Source organism: Pogona vitticeps, chromosome 1 (assembly GCF_051106095.1).
Source record: "Pogona vitticeps strain Pit_001003342236 chromosome 1, PviZW2.1, whole genome shotgun sequence".
Lineage (NCBI taxonomy): Eukaryota > Metazoa > Chordata > Lepidosauria > Squamata > Agamidae > Pogona > Pogona vitticeps.
Genome location: NC_135783.1, coordinates 182,392,192 through 182,409,204, shown reverse-complemented (window position 1 = coordinate 182,409,204; position 17,013 = coordinate 182,392,192). Strand labels below are relative to the sequence as shown.

Sequence of the window (17,013 nt, the reverse complement as noted above, 5' to 3'; positions counted from 1 at the left end):
GATCCAGTAAAGGTATTATGACTCTACCTTTTATAGTAAGATAAAACAGCTTCCCCATATCATTTACCACCTGAACAGCATAAGTATGCAAACAGTTAATCAGATCAGAGTCCTCCCCAGTATGTTTAGATGCATTGTGCTTCTCTTTAAAAGGCAGTAAGTTCATGTTTACACCCAAACCAACATATTCAAATGTATGCCTTCTTTCTTAGTCTTTATCTTTATTTTTCCTTTTCGGTGATATCTTTCCACTTTCTCCAATGGTGGGCTGAGCAGGTAATGTGCCCTGCACTCTTGACCACTTATGTCCCGCTCATGCCACGCTGTAGATATTACTAGTGGAGTGTAACTCTCGGGAAAAGAGCAAACATTCCTCCACTTGAGTGTTGGATTGAGGACTGCAGCTACGGTATTAATGAACTGCAAACCTTTTAAATCTGTTTAGAACACATCCATTATCATAAAAATTGTTAATGATGGACACTTTCTTAGATGAGGCACTTCCCTTTTGAATGAAAACTTGCCAAGGAGGCTGTGATGTGGAAACCTTGCCTTTTATTCCAAAACATATGCAAAAATGTTCAGATTTAAGGATTCATTAATTAATTAATTCTTTTCTGTTGAGTTGATTCTCACTTGCTGCAACACTCCCAGGGTTTTCTAGGGATAAAGCAGTGAGAATTGGCTTACTGGTGCTGCCTTCTGATGCAGCTTGCCCAAGGCCACAGTGGCAGGGCACAAAGCCTACCCCAAATACCCTTGTTGCCCATTGTTGGGCAGAATTATTGGATATACTTATTAATCGTACTGTAGAGCTTCTGACAAGGGAAAAGAAAGTAAATCCCCAGCTCATATCTGGAATAGGTCCAATGAATACAATGGACTTGTTAAACGAACATGTGTAAACCCCATTGATTCCCCTTGGTCTATTCTAGTCAAGGTGAAGCGATTTTCTGACTTGGCTGCAAAGGACTCATAATATCCTTGTGTGTGTTTCTGAGCTCTCTGTGTGTTTGTTGTGTCCCTCTAGGTTGCTTCCAACTTATGGCAACCTTATCAATTAATGCTTTCCAAAATGTCCTGTCATGAACCACCTTGCTTAGGTCTTGTGTAGAAGTACTCATGGTTTTGTTTCTTGAGTAAATATATAGCTACCCCTTTGGAAACAGTTACTTCAAAGAGTATGTGATTTCTGTTGATGTTCCTGGTGGCTAGCAGAAGAAAGAAACCTTTCATCTTCCAGATATTTTGGATGACAACCCCAGATTATTTTATCATTAACCATGCTTGGGAGGCCATGTAAATTATACATGGAGGACAAAAAGTTTCCTACCAATGGTGGTTTTTTTGTTTGTTGCTTCTTTAGACAAACTTTAGTCAGGTGAAATCTTCTCTGTTGCCTCTGCCCTGTTGGCTAGGCTTTCTTACATGTCGAAGGAGCAGAGAGGGAGATTTGTTTTTTAGTTATTTTAAAATCCAACTCTCCTTCACCTGAACCTTTATCAAGGAGCTTCTGGTATTCTTTCTGTCCATCCCAAGCAGAACCCAAAATCCTGTTCATTTTTCTCTCATGTGTAGTGGTCTATCCTTCTCTCCTGGTGTTTGTGCAACAGCATACTCACTACCCCCTTGTGCATGCAAAAATTCCCTTGCTTTCAAGAGGGCATTCTCCAGGTTGGGTAAAAGTAAGTCAGAGAACACGGAATGATATCTTTGTGGAGACATCATGCTCTAACAGAGTTCTGTCCATCGCTTACTGTCTAGAGAATTAGCCATTCTCAACATTTTTCTTTTCTTTTCTTTTTGGCCGCAGCTGTAAACAACAATATGAAAGAAATAGAAGACTGATTCAGGATTTTATAAATCGCAGACTTTATAAGGTGGTGTGTGAAGAACTGTTTCCAGTCTGTGGCCCCTTCAAATGTGCCAGGGCTCCCCTGAGGTGGCCATATGGCCCTAGTTGAGAATGGCTGGTCTACACAACAAATGTTGGTTTTCTGAATTAACCAGCAACCTCCCCAGTGTCTCTACTAAACTTCTTCCTGTCTGTCAGAAGCAGGAGATGAAGTGAAGAAGTAGGAAAGGAAGCATGGAAGGCCATGACGTGATCTAGGGGATATTTTTGTATCAGCCAAGGACAAAACCTAACTACTGTATATTGTAGAACTTGGTTTTCTCTAAAATGGTGCCCTCTCGAGGTCCTGGCCTACGACTTGTGTCATTCAGTACTGTTAGCTCGTTAGGCTCCTTAGGGCTGATGGGAACGATTACACAAAGGGTGTGGAAGGCATGAGTTAGGAAACGCTGTTTTAGCTTCTCTCTTCCTAAAGAGCATAGCTTGGGGAACTGGGGAGCTGTAGAGAGATTGGATCCTCAAGAGACTGTAGGCAGGCCTTTTCCTTAAATGTTTCCCTTTAATTAAAAAAAAAAAAAGCAAAGCAAGTGTCACTCTCTGTCCCGTTTCTTTGTATAAATGTAATTAAAAAAACCCTTCTCTGTCCAAATGCTCAGCAAGGAGTAAGCACCACTGCTCCACAGTTTGCGCCAGTTGATTGCAAAGGAAATGGGGCCACTTGTTGTACAGATAAGCATTTATTCTTGCATTTTTCATATTCTTCACCTTGTGATCAGAGAAGGAGATGGGCCTTTCTTTCAATAATATGACAGGCTCCCTGTGCTCAGAATAATTATTATGCTATCTGGGAATGATGAGAGTTAGAGTACAAGACACGTGGAGGGCACTAGATTGGGGGAGGCTGATTTACAGTCACCCCCCAGCTCTTAGGCCCCATACTGAAACATTCTGGCTTATGGCCCTCACAGTATCAACAGAACTGCTTTTGTTTTTCTTCATTTCGACAGGGTATTTGTGAAGTTTTGCGACTGGTTGACCTCAGCACTTGCCCATCATATCACAAGTGGCTCTCTAAACAACTGTGTTTTCCCAACCGCAAACTACAGACAAGGGAAAAGCGTCGTTTGGCTGCTGGTATACTAAAATTTGCCTTTTGCACATAAGTACTTCACCAAGGTTTTACTGTATGGCTGTGAGTTAAATTATCTGTCATGCTTCCAAAAGGAAGTAGTCCCTGCAGTGTCCAGAGGCTGGAATATTGTCTTTTGGAAGGAACTCATTGTATTACTCTTTTGTCTGAGGCCACCAAATCATTGCTATATCATCATCATTATCAGAACTGCAGAACTGGAAAGGCCTCTATGGCTCATTGAGTTCTGCCCGTCAAGGAGGCACAGTGAGGAATCAAACTCCCAACGTCTGGCTTTGCAGCCAGAAATCTAAACTACTGAGCTATCCAGCAATTCCTATTATCATGGTCTGTTTTGTTTTTAAATAACTTGCTGCTTTGTATATTTTAAATGCATTGGTTACATTATTTAGCACAGTGGGAAAAATATTTCTTGATTCCTTCAGTGGTGATCCCGATACTGTACCATAAAAGCACAAAAACAATTATTTTGGCACATAGGATTGGTAGGCAAATGGCATAAAATTTTCCTGTCAGGATGTCTCTAAAATGCATTTAGATGTCCTTTAAGAGTAACTTTAGAAAGTAACCAGAAAGCATTATCCATAGCATCAAACAACTAGGGTTTCTACAGTATGTTGGTTCCATCCTTGTTGCCCAAAAAGTAACTAGTTGCAGGTAACTATTTTCTTGTATCTGGTTCTTCCCTATTCTATACTGGTCTAAGTATGGGAAGAAGAAAAAAAACCCCATAGACAAAGTTTTTTGACAGCAGAACAGTAACAAAATGCCTATTTTATGCAGCTCATTATCTTGCTTTAACTATAAGTCTTTATTTATTTCATATGTATTCCATCTTTTTTACACTGTGGATCTTAGTCTGCCATTTAAAGAGTACCTCTCCCCAGCTAATGCTTTTTCAGTCTGATCTCCTCCAGATGGGTTGGAGTAAAACTCCGATCTTTCCCACCCATCCTGGGCAGGTTGATAGGATATGTAGTAAAACAGAAAAGAAGGTCACCAGATCATGGAAGAGTACTTTAAAATAAGAGGCTTTCCAGATGTTGTGGACGACAAGTCCCTCAATTGCTTTCCACTGGCCAGGCTAAATGGAGCAAATGAGAGTTGTAAGTTGAAACATTTGGTGGGCCCAAAGGTTCCATTTGACTGTTCTAAGATGGGAACAGTTCCATAAAGGTTATCAATATTTATGTGGAAAGAAAGGGGGGGAATCCTGGTTCTCTAGCATGACTGGCTCCAGAAGTGCTTTTCTTTTTCCAGAGATTGCATGTGTGGACAGATTCAAAAGTACCATGTGGAACTCCTACTCGGGGCAGAAGCTGAATGATCTGAAAGAATATTATGTCCGTAAAGCCTATGATAGTTTTGCAAGGGAAAGCTCTGACTTCACCAAGAGTCGTAAAAGTGTAGTGATAGCTGTGGATACCTGTGAGAGGAGGTAAGAAGAGGAACCTTAGCTTGTGTCCAACAACATTTGCTCCTCTTGACAGAGAGGAGACACTGGAACACAGAAGTGGGCTTTCAAATGTCTTTCAAAGCCCTCTTCTTGTGGGGGAAGTGATTGGCTGTTTGTGAATCGAGCCCTCCTCTTACTAACTTTTGACAGATGAAGTTCTTCCTGGTATCCTTATCCAGGATTTTCTTTCTTAGAGTAAGCAACACGATTTGAAATATCCCACTTCCAAATGACTGAGAATAAAATTAGCTTAAGGACATTCTGGGAGATAGTAAGTAGGCTAATGCATACTGTCAAGAGGAAATATCATACTTGAATGAACAGAGTTTATCAGAACTTTCAGGACTGAGACTTAGCTTGTGAGAGGCAGCTGTGAACCTGATCAAAGCTTGGGAAATTACTTTTAACAAAAGTACGTAACAGGATTGGAATGGAAGGTTCAGCACAGTTACTCAGTGAGACAGGTTTAGATTGCCAACTCAGCCAAGAGGGAAGAGCTTTAGAGGTGCGGACGAGACCCTCCATCTAACCATTTGCAGGGCGGTGGGAGCAGCTGACAGTGCTCAGTTCAGCACTGCAGCAAGGAAGTATGCTTGCCCTAAAGACCGGACTTGATTTGATCTTTGTGACCTATTTCTCCCAATTATATGACCCAAGGTGGCTCACAAATTATTAAAAGACCAGGCGAATTAAAACACAATAAATTATTACATTTAAAAAGAATTAAACATATACAAGTGTTACAGTAACCAGTTAAAACTGTGTAAAAACACCCTAAGAGCAAGTTAAAACATAAAATAATGTGCAGCACCCTAACTTATTACTGCCCCCTAAAATATGTTCCTCACCTGTCACCAGAAGGACAAGAAGGCACCAACTGGGTCTCCTTGGGGATAGCATTCCAAATCTGGAACCTCTTGTTCTAGAAGGCTTTTAATTGAAATAACATCAACTGTGGGTCTTGATGATGGCAATTTTAATTGTATTTTAATTCTATTTTAATCATTTTATATTTTATTGTATTGAATTTTAATTGTTGTAAGCCACCCAGAGACCGTTGGATAGAGTGGGCGGCATATAAATTAAATAAATAAATAAATAAATCCAAATAGTAGAAGATTCCTGATGCATCACTTGGAAGTGAGATGAGATAACCAGAAACTACAGAATCTTGGGGAAAATTGGAAGTATATTAGTTTGTCTAGCAAGTAATGTGAAATTCCCACTTCTTCAAGTAACAGTATAGAGCGTTGTCCTCCCTCATAATTGGTCGCCTTAATAAATGTCAGAATCAAGTGGGTTCAGAGACAAGGATACAGTTTAAGGTTGTCTGCACAAGTGGGGTGCACTGCGTGGAGAAGATTGACCAGCATAAAAATGCCCAAAGGAAAATGTCATCAAAAAACACCTGCCCACATAGTGTGCGGGTAAGCACAAAGCAATGTAGTACGAGAGTCCTGCACTGGAACAAATTGAAGGAAAGCAAAGCAATGGTGCAAATACTCCCAAAAAGTGAGGTATGGGCTTTTTTTTGGTCCTGTTTTGCCCCTGTTGACACTAGTTTCAATTCTTCATTGTGTGGACACAGGGATTCTGTACAAGTTTTAAGGTGCATTATTAGGCTTTTGTTAGGTCATTTGCAGAGACCTTTGTCTCACACTCTCCCCACACATATACTTTTCCTCTTTCCTTCCTTCCTTCCTTCTTCCTGCTTGGTGGGCTGCCAGGGGAGGGACAGGTTGCACTTGCCAAAGATCTGGGCTGATTATTTACAAAGATCTTCTCTAAATTAGGCTGAGCATCTCATGTGGCCCTTAGGCTGAGAGTTGCTCACCTCCTGGAGCGGAGGCAGGTGACACACTCCAAGAGAGGTGTGTGTGGTTCTAGATTAGGAAGACAAGGTGAGGTGGAACTGTCTGTGTGCCTCAGCAGTGAAACAGATTGCTCAGCACTCCTTGAGCCAGCCGTGCCCCTGGTCATTCTTCAAGTTGTGTTGCATTGACGTTTCTGGCCATTCTGCCAGTGGCAGTGCTGCAGGCCAACACAGGGTAAAGGGTTAAAAAGCATCTCAGGGGCAGAGCTTGGAAAAGTTGCTTTTTGACCCACCCAAACCCCATCTAGCATGACTATGAAAAACTACTTTTTTGGACAGTAGCCCCCAGAGTTCTTGAGTCAATACGATGTCTACCCGTGCTGGCTGGGAGAGTTTGGGATTGTAAACCAAAAGAGTAACTTGCCAAACTTGATTTCCGGTTCTTACTTTAGAAGCAAAGAAATGTAACATTTATTTGGGGGGAAATGCAGTACTGAATTGATAAAGGCCAGGAAGTGACCTACAAGTGTTAACGTCTTTTGACTTCTAGTCCCTCCAGTGAGCAGCAACAGCAGCAGCAGCAACAGGAGGATGATGAAGAGGTTGTCCAAAAAGTTGTATCAGGAAGAGCATTTGAAAAGAAATTAACTTACTCTACTTCCTATGGAGAGATGCCATCTTCTGTTTCAGCAGCTGTATATATCCGAGTGGATGAACTGCGCAAAGGGGAATATATAGTGAGTAGCTAGGTTTTTGGTTCTAAACCAGCAGTGGAGAATCTTTTCTGGACCCCACCATCATCCACTACGCAAGCCAGATGAAGTGGGAGGCATAGTGGTCACCTTCCTGATACTTTTGTCCAGTCCCTGAGCAAAGCAGCGGAAGGAGGAGTGTTCATCTGGCTAGTACCTCACCAGAGCAGCCATACTCACTCTACAGAGGGCAGAGATTTAGTGGTGGTGGTAGTGGGTCTATAGTGGAGTTGAACTTGGAAGTAATTCCTTAGAAGACACTTCAATGGCTGTGGTGCCAATGCTTGTTGGTGCCATGTTGCTGCTGGCAGGGTCTATGGCGAAGCAGTTGGTGGTGGGCAGAACCAGAAGTGATAGGCAGAGCAAGGAGCAAGGACTGATATCTATGTACACATGCACTCCCTCCAGGCATCGCCATACAGACATATTTACACATGCACACATACAAAAGTGGTGAGGTACTCATTCATTCCTTTACTCTCCCTGCTTTATTTGCCCCACAAGTGAAGAGAGATTTCAAAGCTAGGCAGCTAAGCTTATTCACTCACGTTCATTCTTTTAATTTATCTCCCATGTTGGCAATAATTTCTTCTGCAGAGGACAGCTGATTGGTAAGGTGAATCTACGGCTAATAATTTAATCACTGTGGCAAGGCAACAAAGGAAAACAAACCTTTTGTTGTACAAAAACAACAATAGCAAAAGGCGGGGCTGAATGAAGGAGGAAGTAATAACAAAGGCAAAGAAAGGCATGGTACCAAAGTTCATCTGGCTATCTGTCAGTTTATCTATTCCCCTTGGTTATTCTTGACACAAACATTGGTAAACTTATTTTTAACAACACGCACATAACTTTTTTTGTTAATCAAAAAGCTAAAAAAATCAAAGCAGCCTAAACATTCCTGATGAAAGACGATCCTTACAATCCCTTAGCTCCAACATTTCTGGTACACCCAGAAAATGGTTTGCATTCACCCATTATGTTCAGAAGGAATACTCATCAGAAATCTCTGCTGCTCAAACTGAAATAATCTGGATTATCCTACTACCCTGAATGCACCAGCCTCATGTGATTTCAAAAGCCAAGCAGGACTAGACATGAATAGGACTTAGATGTGGAGACTACCAAGTCATATCAGAATCTGCAGGTAGTGCTAGGAGAGAATCCTATCTGAGAGCCTGACAATTATAATCTGAATTGGCAATACAGGGGTTACAATTTTTTTTTTAGCTTGTCCATTTTTGTTTGGTTTCTGACATGTATTGTCAATTGACCCAAAGCCACGTTTCCCCCAGCCATTCAGTGCTCTATCACTTGGGTGGCAAGTTCATCAAGTGATATGTTACCTATACATGAGAAAAAGTTGATTTTTCTCCTGCTCCCCACAAAGATGGTGATAGGAAAGAGTGATCCTTTTTTTAAAAAATCTTTTACAATCCAGCACTGTTTCACTTTGGTGGCAAACCAATGCAGTAATATCTTGCTTACCAATTATTATTATTTTAAATCTCGCTTTTTCCTGCTTGTCAAAAATAATAAAGAGAGGAGAGGAGGCCATGAGGCCTTAGAGGAATGAATGGGCTAAATGCGGTCACTTTGGGGTGCAGTGTGGCTTCCTGTAACAAACCCACCCAATCTTTGCAAGTGAATACAAAGATCGTTTGGAATCTCAGACCACATTTTCAAATGACCCTGTTTAGCCCAATCCAGCCTAGATAACTTCACTGTCTAGCCACACCCTTTTTGTTGTTTAGTCGTTAAGTCGTTTCTGACTCTTTCGACCCCATGAACCAGAGCACGCCAGGCCCTTCTGTCTTCCACTGCCTCCCGGAATTAGGTCAAATTCATATTGGTAGCTTTGATGACACTGTCCAACCATCTCGTCCTCTGTCGTCCCCTTCTCCTCTTGCCTTTACACTTTCCCAACATCAGAGTCTTTTCCAGGGAGTCTTCTCTTCTCATCAGATGGCCAAAGTATTAGAGCCTCAGCTTCAGGATCTGTCCTTCCAGTGAGCACTCAGGATTGATTTCCTTTAGAATGGATAGGTTTGTTCTCCTTACAGTCCAGGGGACTCTCAAGAGTCTCCTCCAGCACCACAATTCAAAAGCATAAATTCTTCAGCAGTCAGCCTTCTTTATGGTCCAGCTCTCACTTCCATACATCGCTACTGGAAAAACCATAGCCTTGACTATGCAGACTTTTGTTGGCAAGGTGATGTCTCTGCTTTTTAAGATGCTGTTGAGGTTTGTCATCGCTTTACTCCCAAGAAGAAAGGCGTTTTTTAATTTCATAGCTGCTGTCACCATCTGCAGTGATCATGGAGCCCAAGAAAGTAAAATCTGTCACTTCGTCCATATCTTCCCCTTCTATTTGTCAGGAGGTGATGGGACCAGTGGCCATGATCTTGTTTTTTTTTTATGTTGAGCTTCAGACCCCTTTTGGCACACTCCTCTTTCACCCTCCTTACAAGGTTCCTTAATTCCTCCTCACTTTCTGCCTTCAGAGTGGTATCATCTGCATATCGGAGGTTGTTGATATTTCTTCTAGGCAATCTGAATTCCGTCTAGGGATTCCTCCAGTCCGGCCTTTCACATGATGTATTCTGCAAATAAGTTAAATAAGCTGGGGGACAATATACAGCCTTGTCATAATCTTTACCCAATTTTGAACCAATCAGTTGTTCCGTATCCAGTTCTGACTGTTGCTTCCTGTCCCACATATAGATTTCTCAGGAGATAGGTGTTCACACACTCCTATTTCTTTAAGAACTTGCCATAGTTTGCTGTGGTCCACACAGTCAAAGGCTTTCGCATAGTCAATGAAGCAGAAGTAGATGTTTTTCTGGAATTCTCTGGCTTTCTCCATAATCCAGCGCATGTTAGCAATTTGGTCTCGAGTTCCTCTGCCCCTTCGAAACCCAGCTTGTACTTCTGGGAGTGCTCGGTCCACATACTGTTGTGGACAAGATCTTGTAGGATTTTGAGCATAACCTTGCTAGCATGTGAAGTGGGTGCAATTGTTGGTAGTTGGAGCATTCTTTGGCACTGCCCTTCTTTGGGACTGGGATGTAGACAGATTTTTTCCAATCCTCTGGCCACTGCTGAGTTTTCCAAACTTGCTGGCATATTGAATGTAGCACCTTAACAGCATCATCTTTCAAGATTTTAAAGAGTTCAACGGAATGCCATCACCTCCACTGGCCGTGTTGTTAGCCATGCTTTCTTAGGCCCACTTAACTTTGCTCTCCAGGATGTCTGACTCAAGATCAGCAACCACACTATCTCGGTTGTCCGGGTCATCCAGCTCTTTCTGGTATAATTCCTCTGTGTATTCTTGCCACCCCTACTTGATGTCCTGCTTCTGCAAGGTCCCTACCAGTTTTGTCCTTTATCATGTCCATCTTTGCTCAAAATGTTCCTTTAATAGCGCCAATTTTCTTGAACAGATCTCTGGTTTTCCCTTTCTATTATTTTTCTCTATATCTTTGCACTGTTCATTTAAGAAGGCACTGTTGTCTCACCTTGCTATTCTTTGGAAGTCTCCATTCCATTTTCTGTAACTTTCCCTAGTTCTTCAGGCACTCTGTCCACCAAATCTAGTTCCTTAAATCTATTCTTCACTTCCACTGTGTATTCATAAGGAATTTGGTTTAGATTATACCTGATTAGCCCAGAGGTTTTTCCTACTCTCTTCAGTTTAAGCTTGAGTTTTTCTATAAGAAGCTGATGATCAGAGCCACAATCAGCCCCAGGTCTTTTTTTGCTGACTCTATAGAGCTTCTCCATCTTTGGCTGCAGAGAACATAATCAATCTGATTTCGATATTGCCCATCTGGTGATTTCCATGTGTAGAGTCGCCTCTTGTGTTGTTGGAAAAGAGTGTTTGTGATGACCAGCTTGTTCTCTTGACAAAACTCTTTTAGCCTTTGCCTGCTTCATTTCGAACTCCAAGGCCAAACTTACCTGTTGTTCCTTTTATCTCTTGACTCCCTACTTTAGCATTCCAGTCCCCTATAATGAGAAGAACATCTTTGTTTGGTGTCAGTTCTAGGTGGTGGTGTAAGTCTTCATAAAATTGGTCAGTTTCAGCCTCTTCAGCATTGGTGGTTGGTGCATAAATTTGGATTACTGTGATGTTGAAAGGTCTGCCTTGGATTCATATTGAAATCATTCTATCTTTTTTGAGATTGTATCCCAGGACAGCCGTTCCCACCCATTTGTTGACTATGAGGGCTACTCCATTTCTTCTACAGGATCCTTGCCCACAGTAGTAGATATGATAATCATCTGAATTGAATTTGCCTATTCCCGTCCATTTTAGTTTACTGATGGCCAGAATGTCAGTGTTGATTCTTGCCATCTCCTGTTTGACCACACCCAGCTTACCAAGGTTCATAGATCTTACATTCCAGGTTCCTATGCAGTATTTTTCTTTGCAGCATTCTTTCCTTTCACTTCCATACACATCCGCAGCTGAGCATCCTGTCGGCTTTGGCCCAACCACTTCATTAGCTCTGGAGCTACTTGTACTTGTCCTCTGTTCTTCCTCAGTAGCATGTTGGACACCTTTCGACCTGAGGGGCCCATCTTCCAGCGTCATATCTTTTAGCCTTTTGTTTCTGTCCCTGGAATTTTCTTGGCAAAGATACTGGAGTGGCTTGCCAGTTCCTACTCCAGGTGGATTGTGTTTAGTCAGAACTTTCCACTATGACCTGTCCATCTTGGGTGTCCGTGTGCAGCATAGCCCATAGCTTCTCTGAGTTACTCAAGCCCCTTTGCAACAACAAGGCAGCAATCCGTGAAGGGAACCACATTCTTAGTATACAATATTTTATAGAGAAGTAGCATTGTTGGTCTGTTTGAGCAACAACAAAAGGAAGAAAAAAGTACTATGGTATCTTGAAGATCAAAAAATTTATTTCATTGTGGTGTTTTGTATCTGAAGAAAGAGGTTGTTATCCACAGAAGGCCCCATAGAAATTAATTTATTATTCTGAAAGGTATCCATTTTGTGTTGTGAGGACAGGCTACCTTCTTACATTCCTTTGATTTCATTACATATTCAAGGGTTGTCCTAAGAAGCTAACTTGGCTCTGTTGTTTTTTTTCCTCCCAGACAAATCTACAAGATAACCGCAATATGATTTTGGTTAGTCAAGGGGCTGAGATAATCCGTATGAAAAAAGAGAAGATTGAGGAATTTTCTGATGATGCCACACTCACAAAATTGAACAACTTGAAGATTAAATATCCAAGGTATGCGTGACTCAACTATAGGAGCAATCTAGATTCAGGGATTGGTTGGTTGATTGATTGATTTAAATCAATCAATCAATCAGTGACATAACAAACGAGACTTGTGACACAGTACTGCAGTCAAAGACCCTGTGTATGACCTGAGTTTGATCCTGATGGGCTTAGGTAGCTGGCTCAGGGTTGACTCGGCTTTCCATCCTTCTGAGGTCAGTATGTTGAGTACCTAGCTCGCAGAGCGGGGGAGGGCAATGCGTAGCCAGCACAATTAAATTGTAAAATCCCCTAGAGAGTTCTTTAAGCAGCACACTCTACAATGCAGTGAACAATTTGGAAAAATGTCTGTTTTGGACTACAGTTTTTAGAATATCTCAGCCAAAGTAGCTAGTGGCCATGCTTATTTATACTTAAATAGAGTGTCCAGAATTTACAAGATCTTGTGAATCCAGTCAAAAGCAAGGGAGAGAGTTCATATGTCTCTGCTTATATGTGGGACCCTAGGAAAAGAGGAGGTACATTTGTTTACGTACAGTATTTTGGTTATTACAGAGACAGTTTCTGATTTCTGTATAATGGCTCTCATTACCTCCCCTGAAGAAAAGTGAGAGCTGCCCGTAGAAATCAATTGAGATCTCACTAGGATTTTAGAATTGTATGATAGCTCAGTGCTTTAGGTATCTAACTGTGAAGCCAGAGGATGGGAGTTTGATTCCCCACTGTGCCTCTTGGAGAAGGGCCAGCCAAGTTGCAGAGTCCCAGGGAGACTCCAGAAGAAGGGAATGGTAAACTACGTACTTCTGAGTATTCTCTACCTAGAAAATTCTGAAAAGGATTGCCCTAAGTCAAAATTCTTTTTATGACGCACAATTGTTATGTGTTCCAGTCTTTGTCCTGTTTGTTTTGAGGAACACATGCTTCTGCACATGCTTGTGTTCTTGTTGGGTCTGCAAGTTTTGTTGGTTATACTAGTGTAGGACTGATGGGAGTTGGAGTCTAAAAATAACTGGAGGGTCACACTTTCCATTTCCCTGATCTAAAGGACTTTTCCCACCTGGGGTGGCTGCATGAGAAGAAAGACAAGTTTCCTGTAGCTTTAATTGTTGTATGGGAGAAAGAATTTCAACAGATGTAGTTTCCATGGGAAATTATACCTGCTGAAACTTTTGTCTCCTTCACAAAGATTAAAAGCATAGGAATCCTGTTCCCTTTTTCATGTGAGTATACAGTTTGTATAATGGTTGTGCATACATGCTACATTGTTGTCTACAATACAAGCTAGCTGGACAGCCGGAACGGTGAAGAGGTTAAACAAGGGGGTTCAAAAGGAATAAAGGCAGACCAGTTTGGTTTCTAGCTTTCTAGAACAGTTGAGCAGTGAGAATGGGGTGTGGATATATATTTTGCAACTTTGTGTAAGGTCCAGAGAAAAAAAATATTTCAGCACTTGCATGTAAGCCATTGAAAATGTCCCAGTGAAGCTCTGGTTTATGAAGAATTTAATTCTAGATGTTGCCTTGACCTTCTAGCGATGATGAACTATGTCAAGTCTTCCTCCGGCAGAACTCTTGGGAAATGTTCAAGAAAGATCTGCTGAACCTTGTGATTCAGCCCAAGCTCTCAAAGATGGTACATCCTCCCCATCCGTGCCCCACAGAGGAAATCTACAGCACTTGGTGCATGAATCAAGCAGGTATCTTAGACCTCTCTGCCTTGCGCCAGAAAAAGGAGCCTCCACCAGAGATGTGCAGATATGTCCCTGTCTATATGGGCCATGCAAAAGAGACCTTACCACTGATTCAGCCAAAACTGATTCATGGCATCAACGTATTGCGTTTGAATTTGGATGGAGCATTTTAGTGAGTTCCCTGGTTCAGAAGAACCAGATCAACAGGATAGGGAGAATTCTGAAAGGGAATAGGTGCAGACATGTAATGTCAACAAACTACTTTTTAAATACTGAAGTAAGAGAAAGTAACTTTGCAAGCTCTGCATATGAGAATCAGCTCACTTGTGCTAGGACATTGTTTCTCAATCCTTTTTGAGTCGCAACCCCCTTTTAAAATAGCCAAGTAACCCGGGACCTCCCTCACTATATTTGAATTAAAAGGCATTTTTAAAGGGGTTAAAAATACCCATAGTAAAAATTGATTTTTTTTCAGATTATAATTCTAACCTAATATTTAATGCAATGGTTGTACTTGCATCTGGGCAACCAGTTTCAACATTCCTGACTGTTTGTCAAAGCCACCCCCCCCCCCCCCCACGCGACAGACACTTAATGGACTCCAGGAGGTAGAGGTAACAAGGCTGGCTTCAAATTCAGTTTTACTGGGAGAGGCAAGATTTCCCTCAGAAAGGGAACTGTTGACCTTTATATCCCCCCTTCAAGCGCCGGCTCCACTTCTGCCGCCTCCTTAGCTGCTCCCTAAGATGGGGGTAGGTGAAGAGGGGGCGAAATCACTTCCACAGTGGCAGCCTTTCCTCCTCCACCACCCTTTCTCCCCCTCCAGCCTGCTGCCGCCTCCTCCCCTCTCAACCCCCATCGTGGCTGACCTGGTTCACAGGGACTCTAGTCAGGTTCCTCTTCCTACTCCTTTCTGTCCTGGTCCCCCATCTGAGCCAGCCAGCCAGCCAGCCGAGCTGAGGAGGAGCAAAGAGAGCTTGGGTTGGGGGGGGGGTATAAGTGAAGGAAGGGGCGGAGCACATGTAGAAGGGTACCGGGGAGGGGGATGCAGATCAAGGGCAACAAGGACCTCCCTGAAAACATTTGCAGCCTCCCCTTTGGGGTCACAACCTACAGGTTAGGAACCTGTGTGCTAGGATATCTGTTAATGACCACTATTAACACAGTGTTCAGCGTCCGTGCTTTGTATATTTAATTGTATATTTAAATTGTCTTCCACCCCACTGATAATTACATCCTTGATTCACACATGTGTATGATAATCTGTCAATGGAGGCAATATTACGTGTGTCTGATGAAGTGATGAGTGGATTGCAACGCATGAAACCTTATGCCAAATAAAAGTTGTTACTTTTTAAGATGACACAAGTCTTTTTGTTGTTGTTGTTGTTGTTTCCTAACATTGATTCACACGAATGGAAAAGGCTGCTTCACAGTTGCTCTAAACAATGCATTTCATACATCATTATGTGTTAAAAACATCCATTAATTTGGCAATGTTTATGAATGATTAATATTTATATTAGGCTAATACAATCTGAGTCTTTTATGTCAGCTACACAGATGCACCCACCTAAAGTACTGGATATTTGGACACTTTAAAAAACTGTGGATTAGTTTTCTGTTTTATTACTTCCGTCCTACTTCAGAAGCTGTTTCTTTCAGGTCGGGTGTATTTTGTGTTGCCTGTTTATAGGATGAAAACAATCCTCCTTTGTTTGTGACCTTTTAATTGCTTACACAGCCACCTTTCCAAGGCAAAAGATTATGAGGGCAAAATGAGTGCACAGCAGCTGAAAGCCTTTCACCGTAGATTGCAATACGTATTTCTTGCTGCTAAGAAAGCAGCTGAATAAAGAAGATGGCTTCTTTTAAAAATATAATCAATGTATGCTTCTTTCTCAGCATCTGGCTTTTGCCAGAGGTGGTGGGCAAGGAATGTTAACCGAAGACACAAAGGGTCATGCTGATTCAGATCTGCATTCTGTTTATACACTGGCCATCAATTTGCTCAGGGGAAGTCCACAAACTGGACAGGAGACGTCCCACCCCTAATCCTTAGTAACTAACACATACAAGCATATACTTTTCAGAGGATTGTGGGTTAGGGCAAGATGGAGGCCCTCCACCCCATTTCCCCTGAAGTAGGCAGCCAGAAAGTTGTGTATTCATGGCTGCTTCCTCCCTTCCCACATTTATTTTTTGTTTGGGTTGACTGGCCATAAAGCCACCTGGTACTCTTCAGGGTGTCCAGTCCAACTTGGGGGTGTGTGTCTAGTAGTCTTCCTTCACTAAAAAGTCTTGAAAAGAACAAAATCCTGTCCCACGATAGCAGGAGTGGGGAAGCTTTGGCTCTCCAGAGGTGTTACAACTCCTGCAGTCCTTACTGCTGACTACTACGGTTGTTGATGTGAATAAGAGTTACATGCGAAAATACAGTATCTTAAAGACCAATGATTGCCTTGCTTTAAACACTGACAATTTAAATTTATTTATGTATTTATTTATTTTTGCAGAAGCTGCAATAATCATTAACTTGATAATGTTTTACCTTTGGCTCCAACCAGATACTTTCTACACAAAATGTTATAAAAATAGGTTTTCTATGTATTCTAGTGAAAAACAAGAGAAAAATAATACAAAATAACAGATAAAAAGAACAAAACCATTGTGGCGCCTTATTTTAATGTGATCTTTCATGCTTTCACTTAATGTTCAGGCAAAAATTATTTTTTGGAAGTACTGATGGTGTTTTCAGCTTTTCTATTTCAGATGCATTTGAGCAGGCAGAAAAAATACACCACACTGAATTAAATGGGGCCTGCTCCCAAGAAAAGTTGCATGTATTTTGTATTCTAATTTTATCCATGCTTCTTCAAAAGCAGGTCTCACTTACCTTTATGGGACTAACTTCAAATGTTTGTGCTTACAATAACCACGTTGTTTTTTAAATCTGTTATGGGGATCTGAGTCTGTTTTAACACCAAGAAACAAGAGAGAGAGAGAGAGAGAAGGGGGGGGAGAAAAAGGGAGGAAATGTCCTTGCAAAAA

The 17,013-nt window shown here is 41.7% G+C and overlaps 1 protein-coding gene across 1 annotated transcript in view; it reads left to right on the top strand.

Annotated features, from left to right (window-relative positions):
* Window positions 1-16,956, top strand: part of CNBD2 (cyclic nucleotide binding domain containing 2) — a 30,085-nt gene extending 13,129 nt beyond the window's left edge. The window contains exons 8-12 of the mRNA XM_078386855.1: window positions 2,863-2,989; window positions 4,266-4,443; window positions 6,825-7,011; window positions 12,142-12,281; window positions 13,805-16,956. Coding sequence (XP_078242981.1) covers window positions 2,863-2,989; window positions 4,266-4,443; window positions 6,825-7,011; window positions 12,142-12,281; window positions 13,805-14,135 — 963 coding nt within the window. The 3' untranslated portion in view covers window positions 14,136-16,956. The remainder of the gene's footprint in view (window positions 1-2,862; window positions 2,990-4,265; window positions 4,444-6,824; window positions 7,012-12,141; window positions 12,282-13,804) is intronic.
* The last annotated feature ends 57 nt before the right edge of the window (window positions 16,957-17,013 follow it).